This window comes from Manacus vitellinus, unplaced genomic scaffold, assembly GCF_001715985.3.
Source record: "Manacus vitellinus isolate BGI_N305 unplaced genomic scaffold, ASM171598v3 scaffold_5_pilon, whole genome shotgun sequence".
NCBI lineage: Eukaryota > Metazoa > Chordata > Aves > Passeriformes > Pipridae > Manacus > Manacus vitellinus.
This window is the reverse complement of record NW_021940682.1, coordinates 9074039-9097092: the sequence shown is the minus strand read 5'-3', so window position 1 is coordinate 9097092 and position 23054 is coordinate 9074039. Positions and strand designations below refer to the sequence as shown.

Sequence of the window (23054 nt, the reverse complement as noted above, 5' to 3'; positions counted from 1 at the left end):
TCTTTCTTTCTTTGCCTTCTTTTCTTTCCTTTCTTTCCTTCTTTTCCACTGAACTGAGATATCTTCAGGCTGCTGTTCTCCTTCTGGAGAGTGAAAGTAGGGCTGGCCTGTGACAGTACAAGCCAGTCCCCATGGGTTGCCAACGGGACAGATCCTGCTGCAGCAGGGTTAATATCAAGGATTGATTGGAACTTTTAAGTTTTGGTCTTTTTCTGGAAATAGTAAATAGGAAAAAAAGAGGGGGCAAGAAGCTCTAGCTGCAGGTTTTTTGTTGTTGGTTGTCATTTTGTGGTGAGGTTTTTGTTTGTTTGGTTGGTTGTTTTTTTTTCTCTTGAATCAAGTGCACAGTTTGCTCCATTTCTCTGTGAAACAAAAGTCACCAGTGCAACACATGATGTGGATGTGCCAGTGGAATGTTCTGGCCAAACCCAAGGTGAAGATGCAGCAGTTCCTGTAGAAGGGTACCTGGGGCCTTGGGGCCAGTGGTGTGCAGGTGACAGCCAGGTGAGCTGGAGAAGTTACCCAGGGAGAGCTGCTCTTCAAGACTGACATCTAGGTCTCGCAGAACTATCGCTCAGAAGGGAAGCGAAACCTGGTGAACGTGGTTTGGACACAAAGAAAGACATGAGAGCTCAAAGGATATTGAAAAGAACAAATTATTTTGTGGTTCTGAACAATTATCACATTCTTATCTTACTGAGCCACAACCAGCTGAAGATTCCAGAGGTTCCCAGGGCAGACTCTGCCTCTTCTCTGCCTTCAGGAGGGGGTAAACAGTATGAGCACACAAATAAGATCTCATGCAATATTTTGAATATTAGATGATATTTTCCATGTATATAAATTATGTTGGGGTGTGTGTTTGCATGCCTGTGGATACACACATAGATGTATTCTGTCATCTATTTTTACATTGTTTCATTGTCTGCAAATGTGGATGTGCCATGAAACTGTTACAAGGTGGAAACACAGAGGACTGTGCGACCTGCAAGTTTTTAAATATACTATAATACAAATCAAAGCATTTTGTCTTTTAGGATCAAAAGAGGGGATCACGCTAAGAAAAAGTGTCAGAAAGCTTCAAACTGATGGGTTTCGTTTGCTTGTTTGTTTCATGAATGCTGGCCCCAAAATAGTTTTTTCCTGTGGTATTGAGTGCCATCGCATGATGAAGAGGTATAATTGTAATGTATATCTTGCACTTCTTAACCTGTAGAGGTGTCCTTAGCTACGAGATTAATTCATTATGAGCAAGTGACAGCTTCCAATGTGAGAATAAAGGATTTGCACACCTGGCAGAAAAATGGAGTTAAAAGATTAAATAAGACTATACAAACCAATATTTCCCAATTTGAGTACCTGTACTATTGATACCCGTAGTACTTGCTTAAAGAAAGAGGCAGGTGTGTTTCTTTTAGGAAACTTTTCCAAAGAAGTCAGATTTAGAAATCAAACAGTTTTCATTTTATCTTTGTTTTTTATTTGGATTTTTTAACATTGTAAGAGAATGAATAACCTAGAAATGATAGTTTAAGTCTTTCCTTTGACCTGCCAAGATAAACCTAGTGAATGTAGTTTTGAAAGGCAAGCAGCAAGTTTTTTCATTGAGTTATTCTTCCTTACAAGCAGGAAGATGAAAATAGTGATAGTAAATATGACTAGTAAATATGACTAGTAAATATGCCTCACTAGGCAAGTGAGGGTTGCAAAATTAGATCCTTGGCTGTATGGAGACACTTAGTTATACTAGGATGAAATCACTAGAGGTATAAAATCAATGACTGCATACTAAGACACATTAATCCTGAGTTTAGCGTGGCCTTAATTTACTGCGATTTAATCCTCCTCATTTTCACTTTCTACTGGGAACTTGTACTACAAAACATGAAAATTGTCATATTGCCAAAGTGCTTTGACACTGCGTTCCAATAAGCTTGTCAAACGTAAAACTTAAATCTTCAAGATTAATTGCTCTGTATTCTCAGAGGCTGCTGTTTTGAAATGCATTTTGGAAGACTTTAGTGTGGTAGCATGAAATAGCAGAATGATTTGGTGTCTTATTTGGTGGGTGGCTTTCACTCCAGAAGACAGACTCTCAGGACACTGTCTATGCTTTTTTGAGTAACAAAATCTGTAAATATACCTTTGCTAGTGCCTGGAAGTTAGTTACTAAGAAGGAGGTAAAAGGTAATTTCGATAACACCTTTTCCAGAAAGTAACATCTTCTCCAGGATACATCCAGGAAGGACCCCACACTAAGTGTTTAGGCAGAACTTGGACACTGCGGGTATATCACTCTATTTTTTCTTTTCCTCAATACATTCATAATAATCGTCTTTTGATGGGTCAAGAGCATGGTGATCTAATATTATCTATTTATTCTGTGACGCCTCAACATACCTCTTAATCGGTACATCCAACTTTAAAAGGATGTAAGCTCCATTTTCCTAGTAACAACCTCATTTCTATTCTTCAGCTGAGACCCTTTGTCTGACCGCCATGGTGGCTGATTGTATGAGACCTTTGAATTTACAATTTTGATATTCAGTCTTTGTGCCCTGGACAAGAAAGGTACAAACAGGAAGAAAAGGCTGATGGAAGTAAAAGACAAATCCACACGTTGATATTATGTGACAAACAAAGTGAACAAAATCGTCTCAAAAGCTTTGGTTTACACAGATGCTGGAGTAGTCTTGGGATGTAGCAATCTGGACGAGACCACATCTTTTCACTTTCATCCTGACATGATGAAGTAGTCACAGAACAAAAGCCTGTAGAATGGGACAAGCTGCAGACTTCGAATGATATACAAGTTAGGCAATGATTACGTGTTGAGCATAAGTACACTTGCAGAATTGATGCAGTTTTGGAAACGGTGGTGTCATAAACAACATAACTTTCATCGCGATGTACCCAACATCAAGCTTCTTACATGACAGTGGCAAAAAACTGTTAGACAACTTTGAACTTTAGAAAATTTCTGCCATGATGCATTTGGATTATGCAATGATCTTCTATACTCCTATGCCTCTTCCACACAGTTATTACTAAAATTCCTCTTTTTTTTTTTCCCTAGATGAAAATGTGTTAAACGGATACAGGGGTTAAGAAAAAAAAAAAGAAAGAAAAAAGAAGAACAAGTATTTTACACAGAATGACCAAAAATTGTAGACTCTAAAGCCCTTCTGCAGAATACTCTCAGAAAGTACGGAACTGTGCCTCCAGTCCACATCCTTGAACAATTTTTCAAACATACCCATGTCCTAAGGACTTGTTTTCAATTATTAAAAAATGTTTTTAAGTGTAGTTCTCAGGGGTAGAGCTGATGCCCCATGTCAGGATTTCCACTAGCATCCTGGATTGCACATTCCATAGAAGAGCATAAAGTGCTATAGCATCGTGGGTTTTTAATTTAATTTGGAACTTCTTCACCCTTCCCATAATTATTTTTATTCTTATTTTTACCTTGTAGCTCCTATATTCTTGTAATGACACATAAGAAGGTGCTTAAAGGTCTTCTTGAAGGTAGCATTGCAGAGGGCATAACAAGCAGGGTTGATGGTGCTGTTGATATAACAGAGCCAGTAGCCTATGGTCCATACAGTGTTAGGGATGCAGGATGTGCAGAAGCTGTTGATGAGCACCATCACATTGTATGGGGTCCAGGTGATGATGAAGGCCAGGAGGATGGCTAAAATAGTCCTTGTCACTTTTTTCTCTCTAGAGGGGGGTGGTTTCTTTTTGGCTGGCTGCTTTGTCATCTTGACTATTTTCCGGGCTACACTATTCTGCTTCTCCTCCCCGTTCGTGCCTATGATCTCCACGGTGGTGTTGGTAGGGGCGCAGCAGTCTCCCTTTGGGGACTTTGTGACTATCTTGATGCATGTCAGCTTGGAGTTCTCCACTTTGAGATGGTCTTGGGAGGCAGAAGCCTGTTTGGCATCTTTGGTAGCTTCATCCTCTTTCAAGTTGGAGGCTACCACACTGACAGAGGTGGAGTCATTGGAGCTCTCCTTCTCTGCTTGAACACAGTTATCAGTCACAGTCTCCTCGCTGGGTTTTCCATTTTGAATTTTGCTGTGCTCCAAACCATCTCCACTGGTAGGGATGTTGTTGTTGTTTGGTTTCACTATTTTACCTTGGACAAGGCTGGGGGAAACTGTATCTTGGTTTTGTGCAGCTTCCTTTTTCACCTTCTTTATCCTGCTCTTACTGGCTCGAGAGATTTGCCAGTAAAGGACAGTCATGATGATAACAGGCAAATAGAAGGCTGCAATAGCAGTGCCAAAAGTGACAGCAGGATTGGAAAAAAACTGGATGTAGCAGTCCCCATCTGGGACAGTCCTTCCTCCCACGATGAATTGCCAGAAGAGAATTGCAGGGGCCCAGAGGATGAAGGACAGAACCCAGGCAGCTGCAATCATCATGCCTGCCATCTTAGTGGTCCGCTTCACGGGGTATGTCAGAGGCTTGGTGACACAAAAGTATCTGTCAAAGCTGATAATGAGGAGGTTCATGACAGAGGCATTGCTGGCCACGTAGTCAAGAGCCAGCCAGAGGTCACACACCACAGGCCCCAAGGGCCAGTAGCCTATCACAGTGTAGAGGGTGTACAGGTTCATTGAAAAGATGCCGATGATCAAGTCAGCGCAGGCCAAGCTGAACAGGAAATAGTTGTTCACAGTCTGGAGGTGCCTGTTGACTTTGATCGACACCATGACTAGGATGTTCCCAATTATGGTGACTAGACTGAGAGACCCTGCTACCAGGACGATGAAGACCACCTCAACAGTTTTATAGGGGCTTTCCAAAGCCATCACATTTTCAGTGGAAGAGTTTATGTATGTTGAGTTATTCATTGTTGTTCTGCTAACAAGATACCCAGTTACCACTTAAACCTGCAGAGAAAGAAAAGAAAATAGTTACCATCAGGAAATTAGTCTCTTTGACTTTAAGAAATGGATCCCAGAAGAACTACTTGGAAACAGTTTAAAGATAGAAGATGTATTCAGAAAAGCCAGTCAGCTTTGGCTAATGAAAACACCTTACAACATATAATATCCATTTATGAATCACATAACAATAGGCTGCCTCTAAATAGGCAAGAAAGACACACATTTGAAGCTAAATCTATATTTTTAAGTTCTCAGATGATTTTTTTCCTCTTTATTTTTTTTAAAGCTAATATTGACTTGAATATTTTGGAATTCAATCTGCATATTGTTTTCTTTCTTACTGACTGTTCATTTCAAACTCTAATCCAAATAAAAAAGTCCAGACCTGAGGGTATGACATTCTTATAAGGCAGAGTAATGCTGTGATTTACTGGGAGCCAGATCACATGAAGGCAACTTCTGTTTCCATCTTTCCTTCATGTTCCACTTGGGCATTCTTCTGTGAGATTTATGCAACAAGCAAGCTTGTGTCAGGTCTCCCCCTAATTTTATGACCTTGCAGTCCCTTTTTTTGGTCAATACATACAAAGATTTTGGCCCTGCATGAAACTAATTAGTCTGGCAATAAACAAAAAAAGGAAGGCCTGTTGAAGTCAACAGAATAAGTAAACTCACCTCAGTTGAGCATCTGGCTATCTAGTTAGATGCATACATTTTTTATTTTATTTTTTTTCAATTTCAGTGAGATTAAAGTTATTTTTTACGTACTTTTGAATATTTGTACCTGAAAAAGGCATTGTTGTTTTTTTGAATTTTTTAAACGTGATGAGATTATGCTTGCTAAATGCTTGTTTGATGCTTGCTTGCTTGCTTGTACAATTCTCATTATTTTTCAAATCACAGTATTTTTAATCTGTATCACATGAAGTTACAACAAAAGGTCTATGGAAATGGGTAACAGGGTAATGATAAATAAAGAAAAAGATAAAAATCAGTTGTGTTTATACACAGAATTCTTTTTGTGCCTTGTATAGCCTACCAGCAGTACTCAATAGATTATAATTAAACTACTAGCAATATATGACTAATAGAAGACTAAGAAAATGGCACATGCTTTTGCCTTCAGGATATGTACTATCCTTTTGTGCATCTCCTGGAAGTCAATAGAATGCACTGGAATTGTCTCTGAGTGCTCATTGCTTATGAGCTGTGCTCAAGGGATTATTGATGCATAAAGGCCAGATGTGACAGAGAAGTTAGATTTTTTTCTAATTAAAGTATTCTCCTTTCTTTCCTCAACCATAAGGCATCACTTTTAAAAAAAAGAGCTTCTAGACATGATGGTACAATCGAAGGAAGACAAAAAAATCGTTTAGGTTGGCTCCTTTATACATCCAGGGTTAAAGAACTCTCTTCTGGTCCCTCTGACTAACCTGCTGATGCACAGACATACACAGTCCATGTCACTCCAAAGGAGCAATGCATTTTTACTGCCATTTCAGAACTGTGCTTTGGTTGTTTTATTGGGTTTTTTTTCGAGATGAAAAAGAAAGAAGATGATGCAAAATGTCAGCATAGCGGCAAAACCCCTCCTGACCTCCCAGGAAAATAAGCAAGTCTGTCTCCATGGAAAAGTCAAAATGGTATACCAGGGTAGAGGTTTTCTTTTCTGTCTGTAATCTTGTAATTTATACATAAAGAAATACAACTGGCAGAATGTGGGACTCATGCATTTGCCTTTGCTTTCAAAAACAGCTAAGATTTTTTTGTCAATTCCACATTGAAGTGAATAGAGGAACATAAGGCTACATATACATTTTTTTTCCCTGCTATCTATTCACAGGTATATCCCTAGAATCCTTGGGATCAGGGTCAAGAGGACAAAACAGGGAAGAGGAATTCTTAAGTTAAATCTGTGCTTTCAGAATAAGCTGAATGGAATGTAACCAAAAAAATTTATACTCTGTGCAAAAAAATAGACAGGACACCTATAATATATAGGACTGTTGTTTCAGCATTTCACACTGTATTTTTCTCCCAGAGCTTCACAAATGAGCTGCTGGTTATACTGTTAGATGTGTCAGATATCAATTTTTGGGACAAGCTAAGAGCTTCTCCCAGCCAGATTTGTTTATGAACATTCTTAACAGAATGCATTTTTAGTGAAAAAAACCCAAAATAACACATAGAAATGTACTGATTTAAAAAAAAAAATGCAGCTGAAAAGTCTTTGTGATCCAGGGCTCTGCAGCTACCTCTGGTGACAGAAAGTGAGTGGGGGAGCAAAATGGAATTAAGTGAGAGAGGATCAGAGCTGATAAAATTGTGCTTTATGATAGAAAACAAGTGTTTCTCTTCAATTTATTTTTGACAAAATGTTCTGAAGTTCATTTCATTCCACTGAAAAACAATAATTTGTTTTAGAAACTGGAAAGTTGTGAAACCAAATTACCATCTCCCAGCTAACTTTATTCCTAGGTCTTTTCAGGTGAAATTTTTACCCACTTGCACTGGAAATATTTGTAATTCAATATAAGTTCTCTTGATTTTGTTATCTGGGATGGGGGGAGTGAGATGAAAGCTAAAGGCTAATTTTACTTGCTGGGAATAGGAGGAATTCAGTGTGTTAATGTGAATGGAAGCAAAGCAGAGGAATCCCTTGCCCAGTGATCTCTAGTTGCACAAAACTTTCCTGCCATAAGAAGGCTGCTAGTTCTGGATTGCAAATTACATTGACAATTACAGATTTCTTAGGTATGGAAAAACATATCTGCTATTGCTAATTCCAGTAAAAACTTCCTTTGCTTGCATCAATACCATTGTAAAGTGACCCATGTACTGTGTATCTTGACAAGAAGGCAAAGGACTGGAGAAATATTCAGTTCCAACTGGCATTTATTGTTGCTGCTGACAGTACCACCCTTATTGGAGCAGAGACAGCGGTGTGCATGTTTCCTAAATCAAGACACCCTGAAATCTTCTGGACTCTTTCCTGTTGGCTCCAGCAGGGCTTGAATCAGGCACGTAGAGAGGCTTCTGTTTCTTATTGTGGTCGCTTGCTGCCTTGGTAGAGGACTGCCTGTGGACTGCTTTTGGTTTTTGTCATGCCACAGAGCCCATCTCTCCTGCTGGAGAGGCAGTTGTTATGGGAGCAGATGTTATTCATCAGGCAGAGTTACGGGGCAGAGGCACTTCAAGGTAATATGACCTCCTGCATGAGAAATACCAGATCTTATTCTTGAACAAACAGAGCTCTCCTCTGCAAGCCCATGGGTGTTTGTGTGAGTTGCACAATATGGCACTGACTCCCATGGGCTTCTATAATTTATCCTGCTATACTAAGTGCATTCTTGCTAAACAGAGAATACCCAGAAAAGGCAAGGAATGTCTCTTGTGACCTGAAAAGCAACCAAGTTCATTTTCTGAAATATATTTCAAAATATATATGACTCTGTGGAATGGAAACACCATAATCACCACATGGAAAATGTTCAAAGCCAAGAAAGCCACATATAAAATAATTCACTGTTTTATATTTGATACGTACTTGGGAAATATTTCCAGTGCAGTTGTTTCTGCCTCTGAAGAATTAATAGTACTGAGAATCATTCCCATCTTTTGACTAGGTGATGGTTTGGGGCAGAACTGGGGGGTTTGGTAGATGATATGGTGCATACACTGTTGGCCTGATGTGATCCCAGGTCTTTTTGCAGTGAACAGTTGACAGGAAGAAGCAGAGCATGTGTGGGTTGACTTGGACCCCCAATACCACCCACTAGGAGAAACCTAGTCCAGGCTGACACGGGCTGAAGTAAATCTTCTCAGAGCATGCTGGTGGCCACAGTATGCCTTGTTTTCCTTCATTTACCTCCCTAGCACTTGTGTTGAACAGAGAAACAGGTCTGATGAGTAAAGTCTTTAAGCTGGTTCACTGTAAAAGGGAACTGCAGTGGGTGTGAGGAAACAAAATGTTGCTGTTGAGGGTGTTCATCCTATTCTGTTGCAGGCACTGAGGAGGAGGCCAGCAGAAATGGGAGGTAAAGGAGAAGGGACAAGGACTACATATCACCCTTAGGATCATGATCTTCAAACAGCAGGTACTTAAATACTACATCCTGCTGGATGTGCTTTCCACTTACCCTGACAGGAATGCATCTATTTGGTGCAGGTGAATCTTATACCAATAATTGTGATTTTAAATTTAAAATATATCTCCAACATCTGTCACAAAAGAGACTATAGAAATGTTGCGTATATTGAATAAAGTGGCTGATACACCATGCCTGTCAAAGTTTGTTAGACAAATCCTTCCTCTGTATTGTCCTTATTGACAAGTTAAATTTGGTAAGGATTTAATGTCTTCTTTGAATTCTCTGAAATCATATGAAGGTCAAGACATGAAAGAGGTAACTAATGATCTGTACCTGAAAGTTATATTTGTGATTTAAATGGGATTACCCAGGAATCTCTGTGTCTTTCCACTGTGAGCACTTCTCAACATCCAACTCTCAAGCAAAAGTAAGATACACTTTAACTTCCCCTCTTTGATCTAGTTCCTCTTCAGCCAACACCTGTGTAAAATAGACTTGATTTCTGCTCTAGCAATAGTAGATCTTTTTTCCTGAACTGATTTTTATCCTGAACTGCACTGGTTTTGATTCTAAATTTCTTCCTGCCACCATTTAAACCCACAGTGTGAAAGTGAAAAGAGAGAAACAAAATCCTTAAGCCTGTGAAAAATATCCTAAATCCATCAGTCAGAATTTGTTATAGACTTTAAGACAGAATATAGATAGAATCTAGGCTTTTGATAGAAATATATTTCAGAAAATTTCCAAACACCTGAAGACTAAAATCTTCACCACACGGATTACTTTCTGCAATCCTTTGAAACTAGAAACATCTTTGCAAATTGTTGGTGTCTCAGTATAGTCCATTCTCTTTATTTTCATGCACTTTTGTTTATCTCAATCAACAGATTTCCTACAAAAAAGATATCCTGTGGGCCTGCCTGGATCTACTTTTTCCCATCTCATTGTGAAGGATATGTAAGAGCAAAATAAAAAATTTCTGTACGTATCTTGAAACAATAAATAGATCAGAGTCAAGAACATTAAAAAAGCAAACTAACACTGTGCCTCTAACAGCAATTGAAATAAATCAGAAATAAAAATACTCTCCCAAAAGCAGCAGGGGACTGTACATGAGTAGGTGTCAGTGCTGGCATCAACACTGCTGCCTCAGTGCTATTGTTAGGGTCTGAGGATTTGTACAGCTATTTACTACATCTTGCTTACTGCTGTTCTTATAGTCTAATAATCTCTCTGGTTTCAGAAAATAATAACAACGACAAAAAAGCAGTTTTTCGTCAAAGATATGGATAATTATTTCTAATATATTGGTACTGTTGCTATTACTGTTACTGTTGTTGTGCTGATAGTCATCCATTGCTACTAGGGCACTTAATTTATTATCTTTCTGTAAGTATAGTTTTGGCTGCAGATATACCTTTGTGTTTCAGGACCTGTGTATTTAAGAGAGAATTTGCATTCTGTCTTTAGGCATCTGATATCATTGCAAGCTAAATTCTGCTTCTTAATGCATTGGGAAAACCTGAAAATTATATTTAATAGGCATAGTTTAATCTAACTGGTTTTGATCCACAAAAAGGAATTTTTACCTTATGGAGTAGAGAAGATACTTTCACTCACATGCCTCCTACTCTTGTTACGGTTATATATAAAACACCCTTGGCCAAAAAACAGCAAGAAAATAGCCAAGTCACTTGATTAAGTTATGGCAAGGTTTTCCTCTCCATTTTGATAGAACTATATGATATAGTTGCCCATATGATAAAAATTACTGAAAACTTTGGTCCGTATTATTCCTTCTGAGTCTCACCTGCACTACTGTGCACCTCAGTCTGTCAGAGGTACTTACATACTAGAGGGAATTTGCAGAATGGTAGTTGTAAGTCAGAGGGTTTCACCACTACACTTCAGGCAAAAAAAATAGTTAAGGATGCTCTTGCTGTTTAAAGCTGGAACAGAATAACTTTTTTTGTTTGTTTTTTTTTTGGTTTTGTTTCTGTTTTCTTTTCAGGTAAACTGTGAAATGGGTCTAGTTACTAAGATGAAAAGAATTTTTTTATCCAGAAATCAGACTAAAAAGTAAATTTTAGTCTACAGAGTATGAAAAGCAAAATGGAACTCTTATTGAAGCATCTCACAGCTTTCTCTAGAGGGTTGGGTTAAATGGAGAGGATCTCCATCTAGAGGCACAGATAGGCAGCTACCACATAAAACAGACATTTCCAGAAAATTTAGATACTTAATTATCTCCTAGGTGGAGGAGCCACACATTTTATTGCAATTTACGTTTTAGTATAATTAGTGAGCAGAGATAAAATTTGATGAAAATCTGAAACCATTACATCTAAATATTATTACAGCAAGCAGTCTGAATGAAAAGGCACAGTTAGACTGGGGCAGCCACTGCACAGAAACATGTTTAAGCCTGAGCTTATCCCCTGCAGCCACAATTATTGAGTTATCGCTTTGGACATGATCCAACTCAAATTGTTGTGTCAGAGTATGTCGTAAATGGGTGAGAAGAGTGGCTTGATGTCATCAAAAGGTAAAAAACTAGTGACTGGGTCATGCCATGTACACATTTCATCAGTGGACCTATACTGATTTCCACTTGCAGAAGTTACAGGATAACTAGAAAAAGGAGATGAAAGCAACAGATTTCAGTAAGTCACTTCTCTTTTCCTCCTTGTGCTGCACTGCTGTTGCTGGAAGTTGGCTGAAGCTTCTCACACCAGTCAACTGAAACAAGACAATTTTTATTTGGCTATAATTACCTACTTCAAGCGTTTTAGATAAAATACTCCTACTAGAACTCAGACTAAAATTAAACCTATCCTCAGCCATGAGAAAGGTTACCTCAGCATAAGAGTTATTAAAGTTTCTGTTAAGGTTGAATTGAAGATCATTAGATTCAAGGATAAATTCTCTAAAGGAAGAGCGTGGTGAGAGTTAAGTGCTCCCTCTGCAGCCCAGCATGGATTGGAGGCACAGTATTTCATTATCCTCATATCAGTCATCACACCTGTGCTATTAAAGAGAAAAACCTTATGAGAGCTCCTCAATGTCCCTGAGTGACAAGTGGTGAAGCTAGTGAAAGAGGAGAGGGAAGGCTGACTGAAACCAACCAGAATTTATTCTTACCTGAAGGCAGTGCATAAGAGTAATGCATGTCTCATTTAGAACATGTGTAGGTAGAACTCAAAAAAATCCCCCCAAAAAAGAAGCAAACAAACAATCTTCCCAAAACAAAACAACAAAATTCCTCAAGCAATCAACAACCAAACTCATACTCTTTCTGTTTTTTTTCCTGGCTTTAATTATTATTTTTCTGCAAGGACATGAAGGAATATTGCTCATGAAAAAATAACAGAGAACTACAACACAGTACAGGGAAGGTCTCTCAAAGAACCCCCTCAGCCTGACAGTGAGTCCAAAAAAGATGCTGTGACATTTCATTGAATCTCTGCAAATCCCCCCAAGTCATGGAGGTCCTTTTGGGACCTTGAATAAACCCATGAAGGCTCTCTCAGTTCTTCAGAGATTTTGCAGCCTTCAATAGGGCCTCTGACAGGAATATCAACATACTGAGGACCCAAAGAGACTCTTACTGAAGTTAAAGAAAATCTTTCCTTTTCCCTTGGTTGTAAATGGTGTCAGTTCATTGCTTTTACCAGGGATTTTCTTATTCACTCACTTATGATCACTTATGATCAGATTCACTGGTGATATATTTGGATGATACTCTAATCGATTTTGGACAGTACACAGTTTCTTCACTCAGCAAATGCTTTTAAAATTCTTTTAAACCCATCATGGTCAGTCTCCCAGGAAGTTCTCAAGAGCCTGAAAATCTAGTCTGTTCTGCTTCTGTGTCAATTAATTTTGGGGATTTTTACACATCTTCCATCTTACTTAACAGCTTACCAAGGATGTAGATTAAAAGCATAGAAAAGAACGCCGACTTGGATATAAAAGGAAATTACTCAAATTCTTTGCAGGCATCTAAGCATATATTGAACAGAAGTTCAAACTTGTTTCTGAGAGGGCAGCTAAATCTTTTTTATGCCTGTATTACTGTAGGCTGCATTTGAGGCAGTGATAGTGAAATACTGGAAGAATTTGTACCAGAAAGGAGTGACACCTCAATTCCCAATTCAGAATCTATATTTCCAAGCTCATTCTGCAGTCTGAGAAAAGTTTGTGAAAGATGGAAAAGATGGTAGCAATTCTTAACAAAATATTTATAAAAACATTTAAAATTTCAAATTAAGTGTTTTCTACAGCTAATTATAAATATGTAACGACCACAGCTATGAATGTTTACTGTGGGTCTGTATGATCATCTTCCCTTTTGTGAACAGAGAACCTCAAAGATTTCATTTTCCTTGCCAAAGAAAGGAAATATTTATTTATCAGTTTTTCATAAATACTACATTATCGTATGTTTTCTAAGTCTCTGACTGTGCTGTGTTTCACTAAATGACTGATACCTACTTTAATTACATAGATTATAGCTGCAGACTAACTGCTTTTGAACTCCATTACAGGTTTAAGAAATCTGTGTCTAAATCTGGCTCTAGTGTGTGGGTCCAGATATTGGTCCCAACATGCTGCAACTAACCTTAAAAAGGAAAACAACCTTAGCTTTGCATATGAATAATTCACTATGTCATTAAAAGAAGCCCTTATCCTATGTTAAAAAATAATATAATGTTTAAAAAGGTTAACTTAATTACTAGAAACTGGGGGACTTGTCTCTGAGCATGTAACTTCTGTAAAAATAATACTCAACATCACTGGGCCAGGAAGACTAAAATTCATAAGAAAATACTCTAAAGCTGTCTACTAATTTTGATTTTTTAGGAGACAGTGCAAAGGTTGCTCACACCAAACTCTGACCTCTCTTGAATAACTGTAAAAATAAAATGTTGGGAACATTTGAAATGCAAGGTTTCAGAAGGGCTAAACCAGATTATTTGAAGCCAAAACTACTGAAAGCCTGAGGAGCTTTAATTAGCACAGGATAGAGAATAGCAGACCATTATTTTATGCACAGTTCTGCACTTTGCCAACTAATCTTGTCACTTTAGCAATGAAGTCTATGTGATACAAAACTTCCACAGAATGATTGTGATGAATACACTTCATGTCTCTTATACATTTTATTCTAAGTCAAAAGTGAGTTTTTAATTAAAAGAAGCAAACAGGTTGATTTTGAAATTCAGAGACTGTGACGTTATATTTTACTGCATCAGAACCTCTTACATGTCATGGCAGAAGCACCACATCAGCTTCAGCACAACTGTTTCTAGAATGACTCAGTTCGCAGGAAACCAGTTCCTCTTCCATTTCTGGTGTTCAGGACTGGAAAATCTTTATAATAATGTTCTGAAATTCCACAATTATGGTGTACATTACTCTCTCCCTACCTTTGGCAGGCTTGTCTGTTATTGTCTGCAAGTTTGCTGTTTCTGCTTCTACATCTGAGATGACCTTTCCACAGCAACAATGTTTAGGGAGAAAAACATAACTAACTAAAGGTTCCACTTTACGCTGCTCTTCTGCAGTGCCACCTACATGGCCCACTACTCTGAATCTAAATCCATCTTTACATAACAACTCCTTAATTTGGGACTTCATGGTAAAGCAAACGTATGGAAAGTAAAATTAAATCTAGATAGGAATACTGACTACTAAGGTACCTAGGGAACAATCTCCTCCATCAATCTTCTGAGTCCCTGAAGTGTCCTGTCTGAGATTAAATCCCTCCCACTGTGCCATGCAACAACAGAATCACTCAGCAGTGATTGCTGCATTGCAACGTGCCTCCATACAGCACAAACCTGTTTGATGAGCACAAATACATGCCAAAAGAAAGACATATAGGGATGTGTGGGGCAAGAGAAAAGAATAAATGGGTGAAAATAAGAGGGAGGAAATGGGGCAAGAGTGAGGTGTGAATGAAAAAGAAAAGAAGTTAATGAGAAGAAAGCAAGAGTAGCTACAAGAGAAAGAGTTCTGGAGAGCATTCACCTGGATCTTCAAATTTTTGCCCCTTAATGCCTGTTTTCAGTAGAAATTCCTCACTGACCCCAATTTCAGTACCTGTCTGTATTTCCCCATTACAGCCCACGGAGAGACTGACCAGCACTTCTTTATGCCTTGCTCATTGAACGGTATTGTGGAAACACTGATGTGACTTGAAGTTCTGAAATTTCACCTCTGATGGTCATTCAAACATTTAATTTCTTAAATCTATTGCCATTCACTGAGACTTGCCTTCCATAACCCCTCTAAAGAAGAGAATAGAAATGATTTTTAAAAAAAATGTATCCTTTTCTTTTTGTAGTCAAGAATTCCAGTATCTAATATTTGTATAGAGACGATTTTTCCCCCAGTATATTGATTTTGTTGTTTTCTGTGCTATTATATATGCTGTGGACATGAACTTATTTCCACCTTTTCCTATCATTCTTTTCTTGTTGAGTTCTGCACCAAAGCAGACCTTGGGTCTGGGACCATTAACAACGCATTCCACAAAGGGTCTGCCTCCAAAAGGTATGAGATTTTGATAAACAAGTGGGATTCAGATTTTTCTCTCTGGGTGAAGCTGGTATTTATCATAGGGTTTCTATATTTGTGCTTGTCATCCCTGTGGATGAGTATGATGTTCAAAAGCATAATGGAAAAAAATTACATAAAGTAAACAGCAAAAGGAAACTGAGACTGAACTTGGGGGACCCCTGGAGTGAGGGGTCTCATCTGAACTGGCTGAGGCACAGTTCAGTGCTGTGAAACAGCCTCAGCTCTCCATGAAGTCACGTTGCAGGGATTCGAGTTGTCTTTCCCCTGTTCTTGGCTGTATTACTAAGTGCTGCCTTAGCATCTTCTCTCCCTAACAGCAACACTTTTTCCTCAGATATTTGCAGCAGCTTTGCTTTCGGACCTGATCTGTAACCTACAGGTTTGGGACAGAACCACGTCACTCTTCCCACTTATTGATTTCCCTTTTCATTTTACCTTACTGCCTAGTGTAACACCTGTTATCCTTCAGCCTCTCTGGTCTCTCTCATCTTGTTCACCAGATCTCTGCTGTTCAGAGCAGTCTTCTGGCTATCCTTTTTCCTTAGGTCACACTGTATTGTTTTTCTCATCTTGTTGTCTAACAGTTATTCCCTTTGCTGGCAATGCTCAGCTCCCATTTCTCTGAGCACTTTAAACTACAGGAAGACAAAAAGGATTCCTACAGTCTCAAATAAATCTCCTGAGGGGTCTGGTAGGAACTGATGCTGTAATGGTACACTATGGTGCTGCCCTACCACTAGAAATGAATATTGGGTGAGGCTGATCACTGACTCTACCAGACAATTTACAGAAATAGTCCTAACCTTCAACACCTTTTCTCTGAAGTTTGTTCAGAACTGACTGTTCTGAAATGAGAGACAATTTTTGCTCCATGTTTGAGAATTATCAGTGGGGCACAGTATCTTCTATACAATAGCCCTTATGTAAGAGAAGTAATGAATGTTGCTTTGGATGAGAAATGCAGAAGACTCAAAACTGGAAAATCAGGAGACATAACTAATCAAGACTGAAGTATTCTGCTAAACTCTGTGTTTGATTATGAAGTGAATCAGATCCATCTGAGCAGGAATTGTTTTAGAGAGTATGAGAGAGTAGTTTGTGAGAGTAGTTTGAAGGGACGACCTTACAACAACAGAGAAGTGGCAGCATATTTTTATCAATCTAAAAGTATCCAGTAGTAACAGAGCAATAGCTGGAATAGAAGACGGTAACATTACCTAAGTTATGTACATATAATAAACAATTAATATTTTATACAGAATTTATGTATGTGTTCAATAATTTTTTCATTAGCTAGTTACACCAACACAATCACAGCATACAGTGGAAGTGAGAAAACCCAAGTGGGAAGGTAGACCCAAGATGGGAGGTGATTTTGCCCTGCTAAAGTTTATGGTTCTCTGCAGCTCTCAGAGTTTGAGGCTGAACAAAGCCTCAGTAACACCACGCTGATTTGCAGATGTCATGTACCCCAGTCATATACTCCTTGTGATACTCTTTGAGAAATCTATGGCTCAAAGGCGCATTTCACAGCTCCTTGCTCTCAGTCACTCACACTATAAGCCTGTGACTTCAAAGAGACATCTGAAAGGAAATGTTTGGAACAAAAAAAGGAAAAAAAAAGAAAAAGATTGTCTACTTGTCCTTTTATTTTTTTTTCCTGTTCATGATATAACAGGCTTAAGATGCTTTGGTATAACTGCTTCTCAGTGGGCTATTTTTCCCTTCTTACTCTACAAAAAACACAAAAAGAAATTGGCAGTGAGGAAGAAAACAGCTGTGTGATTCCAATCCAGATGCTTTCATCTTAGAGGGGGCTTGTCAAAGAGCAGGTAAGTGACTTTCCATCTCTAAGCAGCCTCCTTGAGTTGAGCTGGAATGATGTCCAAGATAGTGATTTTCAGAGGTTTTCATATTAGAAGTTAAAGCAGTAGCACATGCTAAGGCATATACTGCTCCCTGCTGCAGATCCAGTCAGAGTAAACAAGAAAAATCTCTGAGGGTTGGTGGTGCCCTTTCAGGCTGTAGGCAAATCACTAAGGTGACATTTTCTCTTGTTTCTTAGTGTAAATGAGGTTCAGTTCTAAATTTAATACTTTTTAAGACTTTAAACATGTTATCCATAGCATCAATGTCCTCCACACATGAAGTCCTGAATGTCTTTCACAAAGTTTCTAAAGTGTTAGGTTGGGGTTTTGTGGGGTTTTGTTTTCTTTTTGTTTCAGTCTATGATATGCAATGTGATCATATTGAATGTCTGAAGCACGGAACAACACTGGATGATTAAAATGCAGACACTCTTTTTTGTAAAAAGACATAGTGGAGAGATTTGCCGTTAGGTTAATGTTTAACCTCTTAATCTTTCTAATGTTGTGGTTGGAAAATGCCTTTTACATTTAATTGTCCACTTCTGTACATTTACCACTTTGCAAATGAGCATTTAAAAATGTCATTTCTCTTTACAGAGATCCTTAATAATTTTGTATCCACTTATAACAATGCTGGTCACCCTAAGCAAATGCTGCCCAACCCACCATGCCACTGACAGCAGCATTTATTCTCTTCCTACTTGTCTAAGGTTTGCATATATCAGACCATGTAATTTAAGGAATTTTGTGCTTTCTCCTTTACCCTACCATATGTTAGAAGCATTTCAAATCTTAGTAGATTATGGTTTTGCATCTAAATAAAGAGCCTTTTAGTAACCCAAGTAGTAAAAATCTCAATAACTAATTGGGGATGGGTAACATTGTCCTGAGAAGAGACTTATTCTAGAAAATGGTCTAAATTATTAATGCTTTGATAAATAGGAATAAACTCAGAAGGTAACTTATTCTGGTTTCCCCATAAGATATGGGTCTATTAGTATATTCCCTATATTTTCATATCAATTTCTCAAATGTTTGGAAGGGCAGGTAATGATTTTTGATTTTCTTTTAATAGAGGATACTGTGGTGGGTCTGCTGTGTTTGAAAACTCTTGCCTTGGTGACTGTCCAGTGCAACAGAAAATTGAAAACTGTATTGGTTTAACTGTATGGTAAGCATGGCCACTGTGGGAGTAGATGGCAAGGAAATATTTATCAAAACACTGTCCAACAGTATCCAACACTCTGTCTCATAATATCAGCTAACATGACCCAGGCTGACCACTATTGTCAGTTGGGTGGTCAGCGGAGAATGACAGCACAATTAGGTCAAAAAAACATGGATATCTTCCCACTTCTCATACTCCCACATACAGGAGCAAGAGAGTCATGGGGACTCTATGCTGAGACAGAAAGAAAAGTGAAAAGTGGTAACATCACTGCTTCTTTTTCATCAATAATCTTACTTATGCTTCTAAGACCTGACACAAGGGATGTCTCAGTTATCCACACAGGCTGTAAAACAGCACAGGATAAAAGAATGTAAGGGTTGTGGAAAAATACAGGACAATTCCTTACCTACATCCTGCACAGAAGTGTATTAATTCTTTCTTTCATTATCTCCAAGGTAGGTATTGCAAAGGCAAAATCAATTTAGGTCAATGATAGCACATTTACATTGCATCACCTTTGCAAAGAAGATCAAACATCCAAAAGATGACATTCACAAATAATACAATTATATCTGATAAGAAGAAAAATGTCTTTTCTAGCTACTCCTGCTGGATCTTGTCATTTAATAAATTCATATTCCATACTTCTGAACAATCTGTTTAGAACTGAACATAGTAACACAGTGTCATAGCTATTTTCAGATACAGGTACAGCAGAGAGCTTAAGAGAACAGAACTCTTACACTTTTTCTGGGAGGATCTCTTCTTGCTGCCTTGTACTCTTCAGAGGTGAAGGGTGTTTGTTGCTCTGCATCAGTGGACTGGTTTAGTGCTCCAGATAGTGAGAGTCTGATGCAATTTGCCTTGTACTAAGCAGAGTCAATATTACTTAAACTCCCATGTAAATATACATGGACTTCAAACACAATTTAAGTTTCAGACATTCTAGCAAATTTGTCATGAACCTGCTGCACATGAACTGTGATTACCTTCTGTTCTTTCAATACTGGGAAATGGGGATGTTTGAGAATAAGTGAATGGTAAGTAAGTGGTAATGCAGCCTGTTCCAGTATTTGGTTGAGGATAAAGATAATGCATTAAAAAGAGGAAAAGCATATAGGTTTCCTAGTTTCTCTTTTTAAATCTTATGATGCACATTGTGCTTCTTTGATCAGAAAGTGGTTCAGTTTACCATGTCTGTTAGGGTCAGTATAAAAATAAAGCTTATGTTGTAAATTTGGATGAGTGAGACAAAAGTTTTGGGTTTGCAAGGCTCTATACAGGAAGTGAAAAAATACATTTGAGATTTTTCTCTTTCCAAAAAGAAAGTTCATAAAGTTGTTTCAAGATTTATAAGCAAACTGACAAAGGTAGTAGGATTAAGGATGGGGAATGCTAAGTAGTTTAGTGCTTAATTTTAGACACAAAAAAATTATTAGAACGTTCATATATGACTTTCTGAAGTTTATGAATGAGTTTTAGTTGAGATTGTTTCTGGAGCAGCTGAGAACTGCCCAGCACAGCAGGGTCCTTACCCTGTCTGAAACCATGTGCCATAACCAAATTATGGATTTGGGAATAATGGTGTTTAAAACAGGTAAATTATAAAATCATGACAAAGGTGTATGGAGAGATCTTCTGGTCACGAAAACAGCTGCAAATTCTCTTAAATTAAGTTTAATTACAGTTCTTAAAAGCATTCATTACTTGTCTATTGAGAATTTTTTTTAGATTCGACTTTTTGTACAGTTTCGCTCTGGTTATTACTAATGTTGGGCAACAGTTACCCTCCGAGATGTCCCTCACTTTCTATTTTCACTATGGCAAACATATGGTCTGCACATAAGTAGGCAATTTTAAACAGGTACCTGTGAGGAACTTTCAGTATAACCCAACCAGCAGAGACAGCAAAGCAGTACAGCCCACAGCCCATCTCCTGCTACTTTGAGAATACTCAGAAGACACCTGTGTGCCTTTTTCTCTTGCAGGACACATGTAGGAAGACTGTGAACAAAAAGAAAATGCATCCTGGTGTCAGATATCTCTGGAATCTGCTCTTTCACACAGTGGGAAAATTCTCTTTTGCATTGTACATGTGATCCTACTCAGCTCAGCTGACACCATGTAATTCAGTATTATTTCCTCTATTTTAAGGAATAGAGTTGAGTGTTTTCCTTCCTTTCTTCCTTCCTTTTACAACCTGGATGCTTTATTCCTATTGTGTTGTCTTGGTTATCTCCTTTTGTTTTCCTGTTTTTATTCAAGGAGATGTTATATCAGTGATGGTGACAGCAGCTACTCCAGAAAACACAGAAGTTTGTTAGAGCTAATAGCTATTCAAGCAATAATTTTTCCTGCTTCCTTAAAATGAATCTGTTCTGAAACAGATAGAAAATCAAAATCTCATAATGCCTGCAAAGCATAATCTCTCCTTCTCCATATATGCATGTATGGAATACATATTTATGCTCTTTTGTAGTTTTACTTCCTATCCTTTTTGTTCTTTCCTAATATATTTCTCAATATGGTTGATCTGCATTGCATTTTTTCCTCTAGCTTCTTGTCATGGTGTACACAAGGGCTTTGGACAAAGGACAGTAAATCCAATATAATCCAAATTATATGTGCTAATCAACAGTAACCGGTACTTCTATCAGAAAGTGCACACCCATTAAATGTACAGTGCCTTCCACGCTTCTTCTTCTATATTGTTTGGTTTTGAGATTCACAGCATTAATCCGAACTCCCTCTGTAACTAACAGAGCTATTCATCACAAAAATACACAGATACTATTTGCTTGTATTAAATTCACTTTATCTGCTCTGCAGACATGCTACTTTTGTGCACATTTATATTTTTCAGAATTAAATATCAGGCTTCTCATGAAAGCAGGAATCACTGGGAGGATATTACAGAATGTTCATGTAGTGAGTTGTGAAATTCCATACATCAGCATTGGCACTGGAAGCCTGATTTGGAGAGTGCTGAGAGCAGGGGTCTACTGCGTAAGATACATTACTCATCCAAACTCCCATTTCAGAGTCTGAAATCTCATGGTAAATTGCTCTGAAAAAAAATCAATAGGTCAAAAACCCTGTGTATGCCAATGGCAAAACTTCTGTTGCTTTTGGTAGGCTTGTGAGTTTTCTGTAAAAAAGGAAAAAAGCAGGATTGGTGTCTGGGGACTAGTCCCAGTTTATTGTTTTATTGGATCCAGAATCATATTCTGCTTTTCCCTGCTGTAATCTGTCCTGGGATCACACTTGCTATTCATCACTTACGAGAAAAGTCTATCTTAAATGCCTGTTTGTAACATTTAGAGTGCCCAACCAAGCGCTTCCTCCTTCTGAAGGACAACATTTCTCTTTTATCCCCTTAGCACAGGGTCATGCAATGCTACCTGGGGCTGTTGCCAGGTTATCGGCTCACATAATATTTTGGGGAAAAATAATCTGCAAAGTATGACATTGGGTTCAGAGTTGGAGTTCAATGGGCTTCTGAGAATCCCAGAGCCATAGATACAGTCTGCTTTGAAGACTTTTTTTCCAGGTATTTTTACTGGACAGTGCTTCCCTACTTCTAAGCACCTGCTGCAGTTCACCCATTCTGTTTGTGTACAAATGGATCTCCACATATATAACTATTTTAAATTCATAAAGTAACATGGAACCTTAACTGATAAAAGTACTTTGTAAATGACAGAGACTAGCAGCAGCATCATAACAAGGAGCATAATAATAGTACTATGAAGAACACAATAAGCAGCAGAACGACTAAGGAATAAAATCCCATCATTGTCATTCACCTAGTCTATGGAGGAGATGTGCAAAACAGGCATTCCTTTATAAATTAGAAGTTAAAACTGTGAAAAGAGTAGTAGGGAGAAGAACTTCTGGGATGGCATAGCATAGCATGGCATGGCATGGTGTGGGTTGGAGGAGGTCCTGACAAAGATGAGATTCTCACAGTACAAACAGAAGGAGAGGAAATAAATTGTATGACTGCCATGGACAACTGTTTCTCTAAACAAAATAAAACAGGTCTAAACCATCACCATTTTTACTCGTCTTGTCATTGGAAGGAACACGAAGGGACAAATAAATAACAAATAGCAAAACAAATCAAAATCCCCTACATTTGCACTCTCACCTCCTAAAACCCAAAAACTATGTTCCCTGAAGTAGAAACATTAGTACAAGATTCAGACTTTTCTGTAGCTCCTTTATGCCACTCCTGTGGTGTAAGGTAATGGAAAAGCTTCCAGACAACTGAATATGTTCCCCCTGCTGGAAAATCCCTGGGTGGCTTAGACCCAACATTTAAAACCACTTAAAAATGTGAAGAACTTCAAGATACCACAGGTGGCCACATCTAACAGTTTAACACAAAGGCCACTAATTAAAGCTCTCTCTGTATAAAAGCAAATGCAAAAAGCAGTGCTAG

The 23054-nt window shown here is 38.2% G+C and overlaps 1 protein-coding gene across 4 annotated transcripts in view; it reads right to left on the bottom strand.

The window, feature by feature from the left end:
* Positions 1-241: 241 nt before the first annotated feature.
* The window catches only part of CHRM2 (cholinergic receptor muscarinic 2), a 93182-nt gene continuing 70369 nt past the window's right edge, over positions 242-23054 (bottom strand). The window contains exons 1-3 of one of the 4 annotated variants that reach the window (XM_008934782.3): positions 19354-19462; positions 3466-4898; positions 242-592 (exon numbers count right to left, since the gene is read on the bottom strand). In XM_008934782.3, the coding sequence (XP_008933030.3) occupies positions 568-592; positions 3466-4859 (1419 nt within the window). In that variant the 5' untranslated portion in view covers positions 4860-4898; positions 19354-19462 and the 3' untranslated portion in view covers positions 242-567. Of the gene's footprint in view, positions 593-3410; positions 4899-7786; positions 8107-19353; positions 19463-23054 lie in introns of those variants that run through there. The other 3 variants (XM_018080820.2, XM_025895981.2, XR_001921739.1) reach the window with 3 other exon arrangements.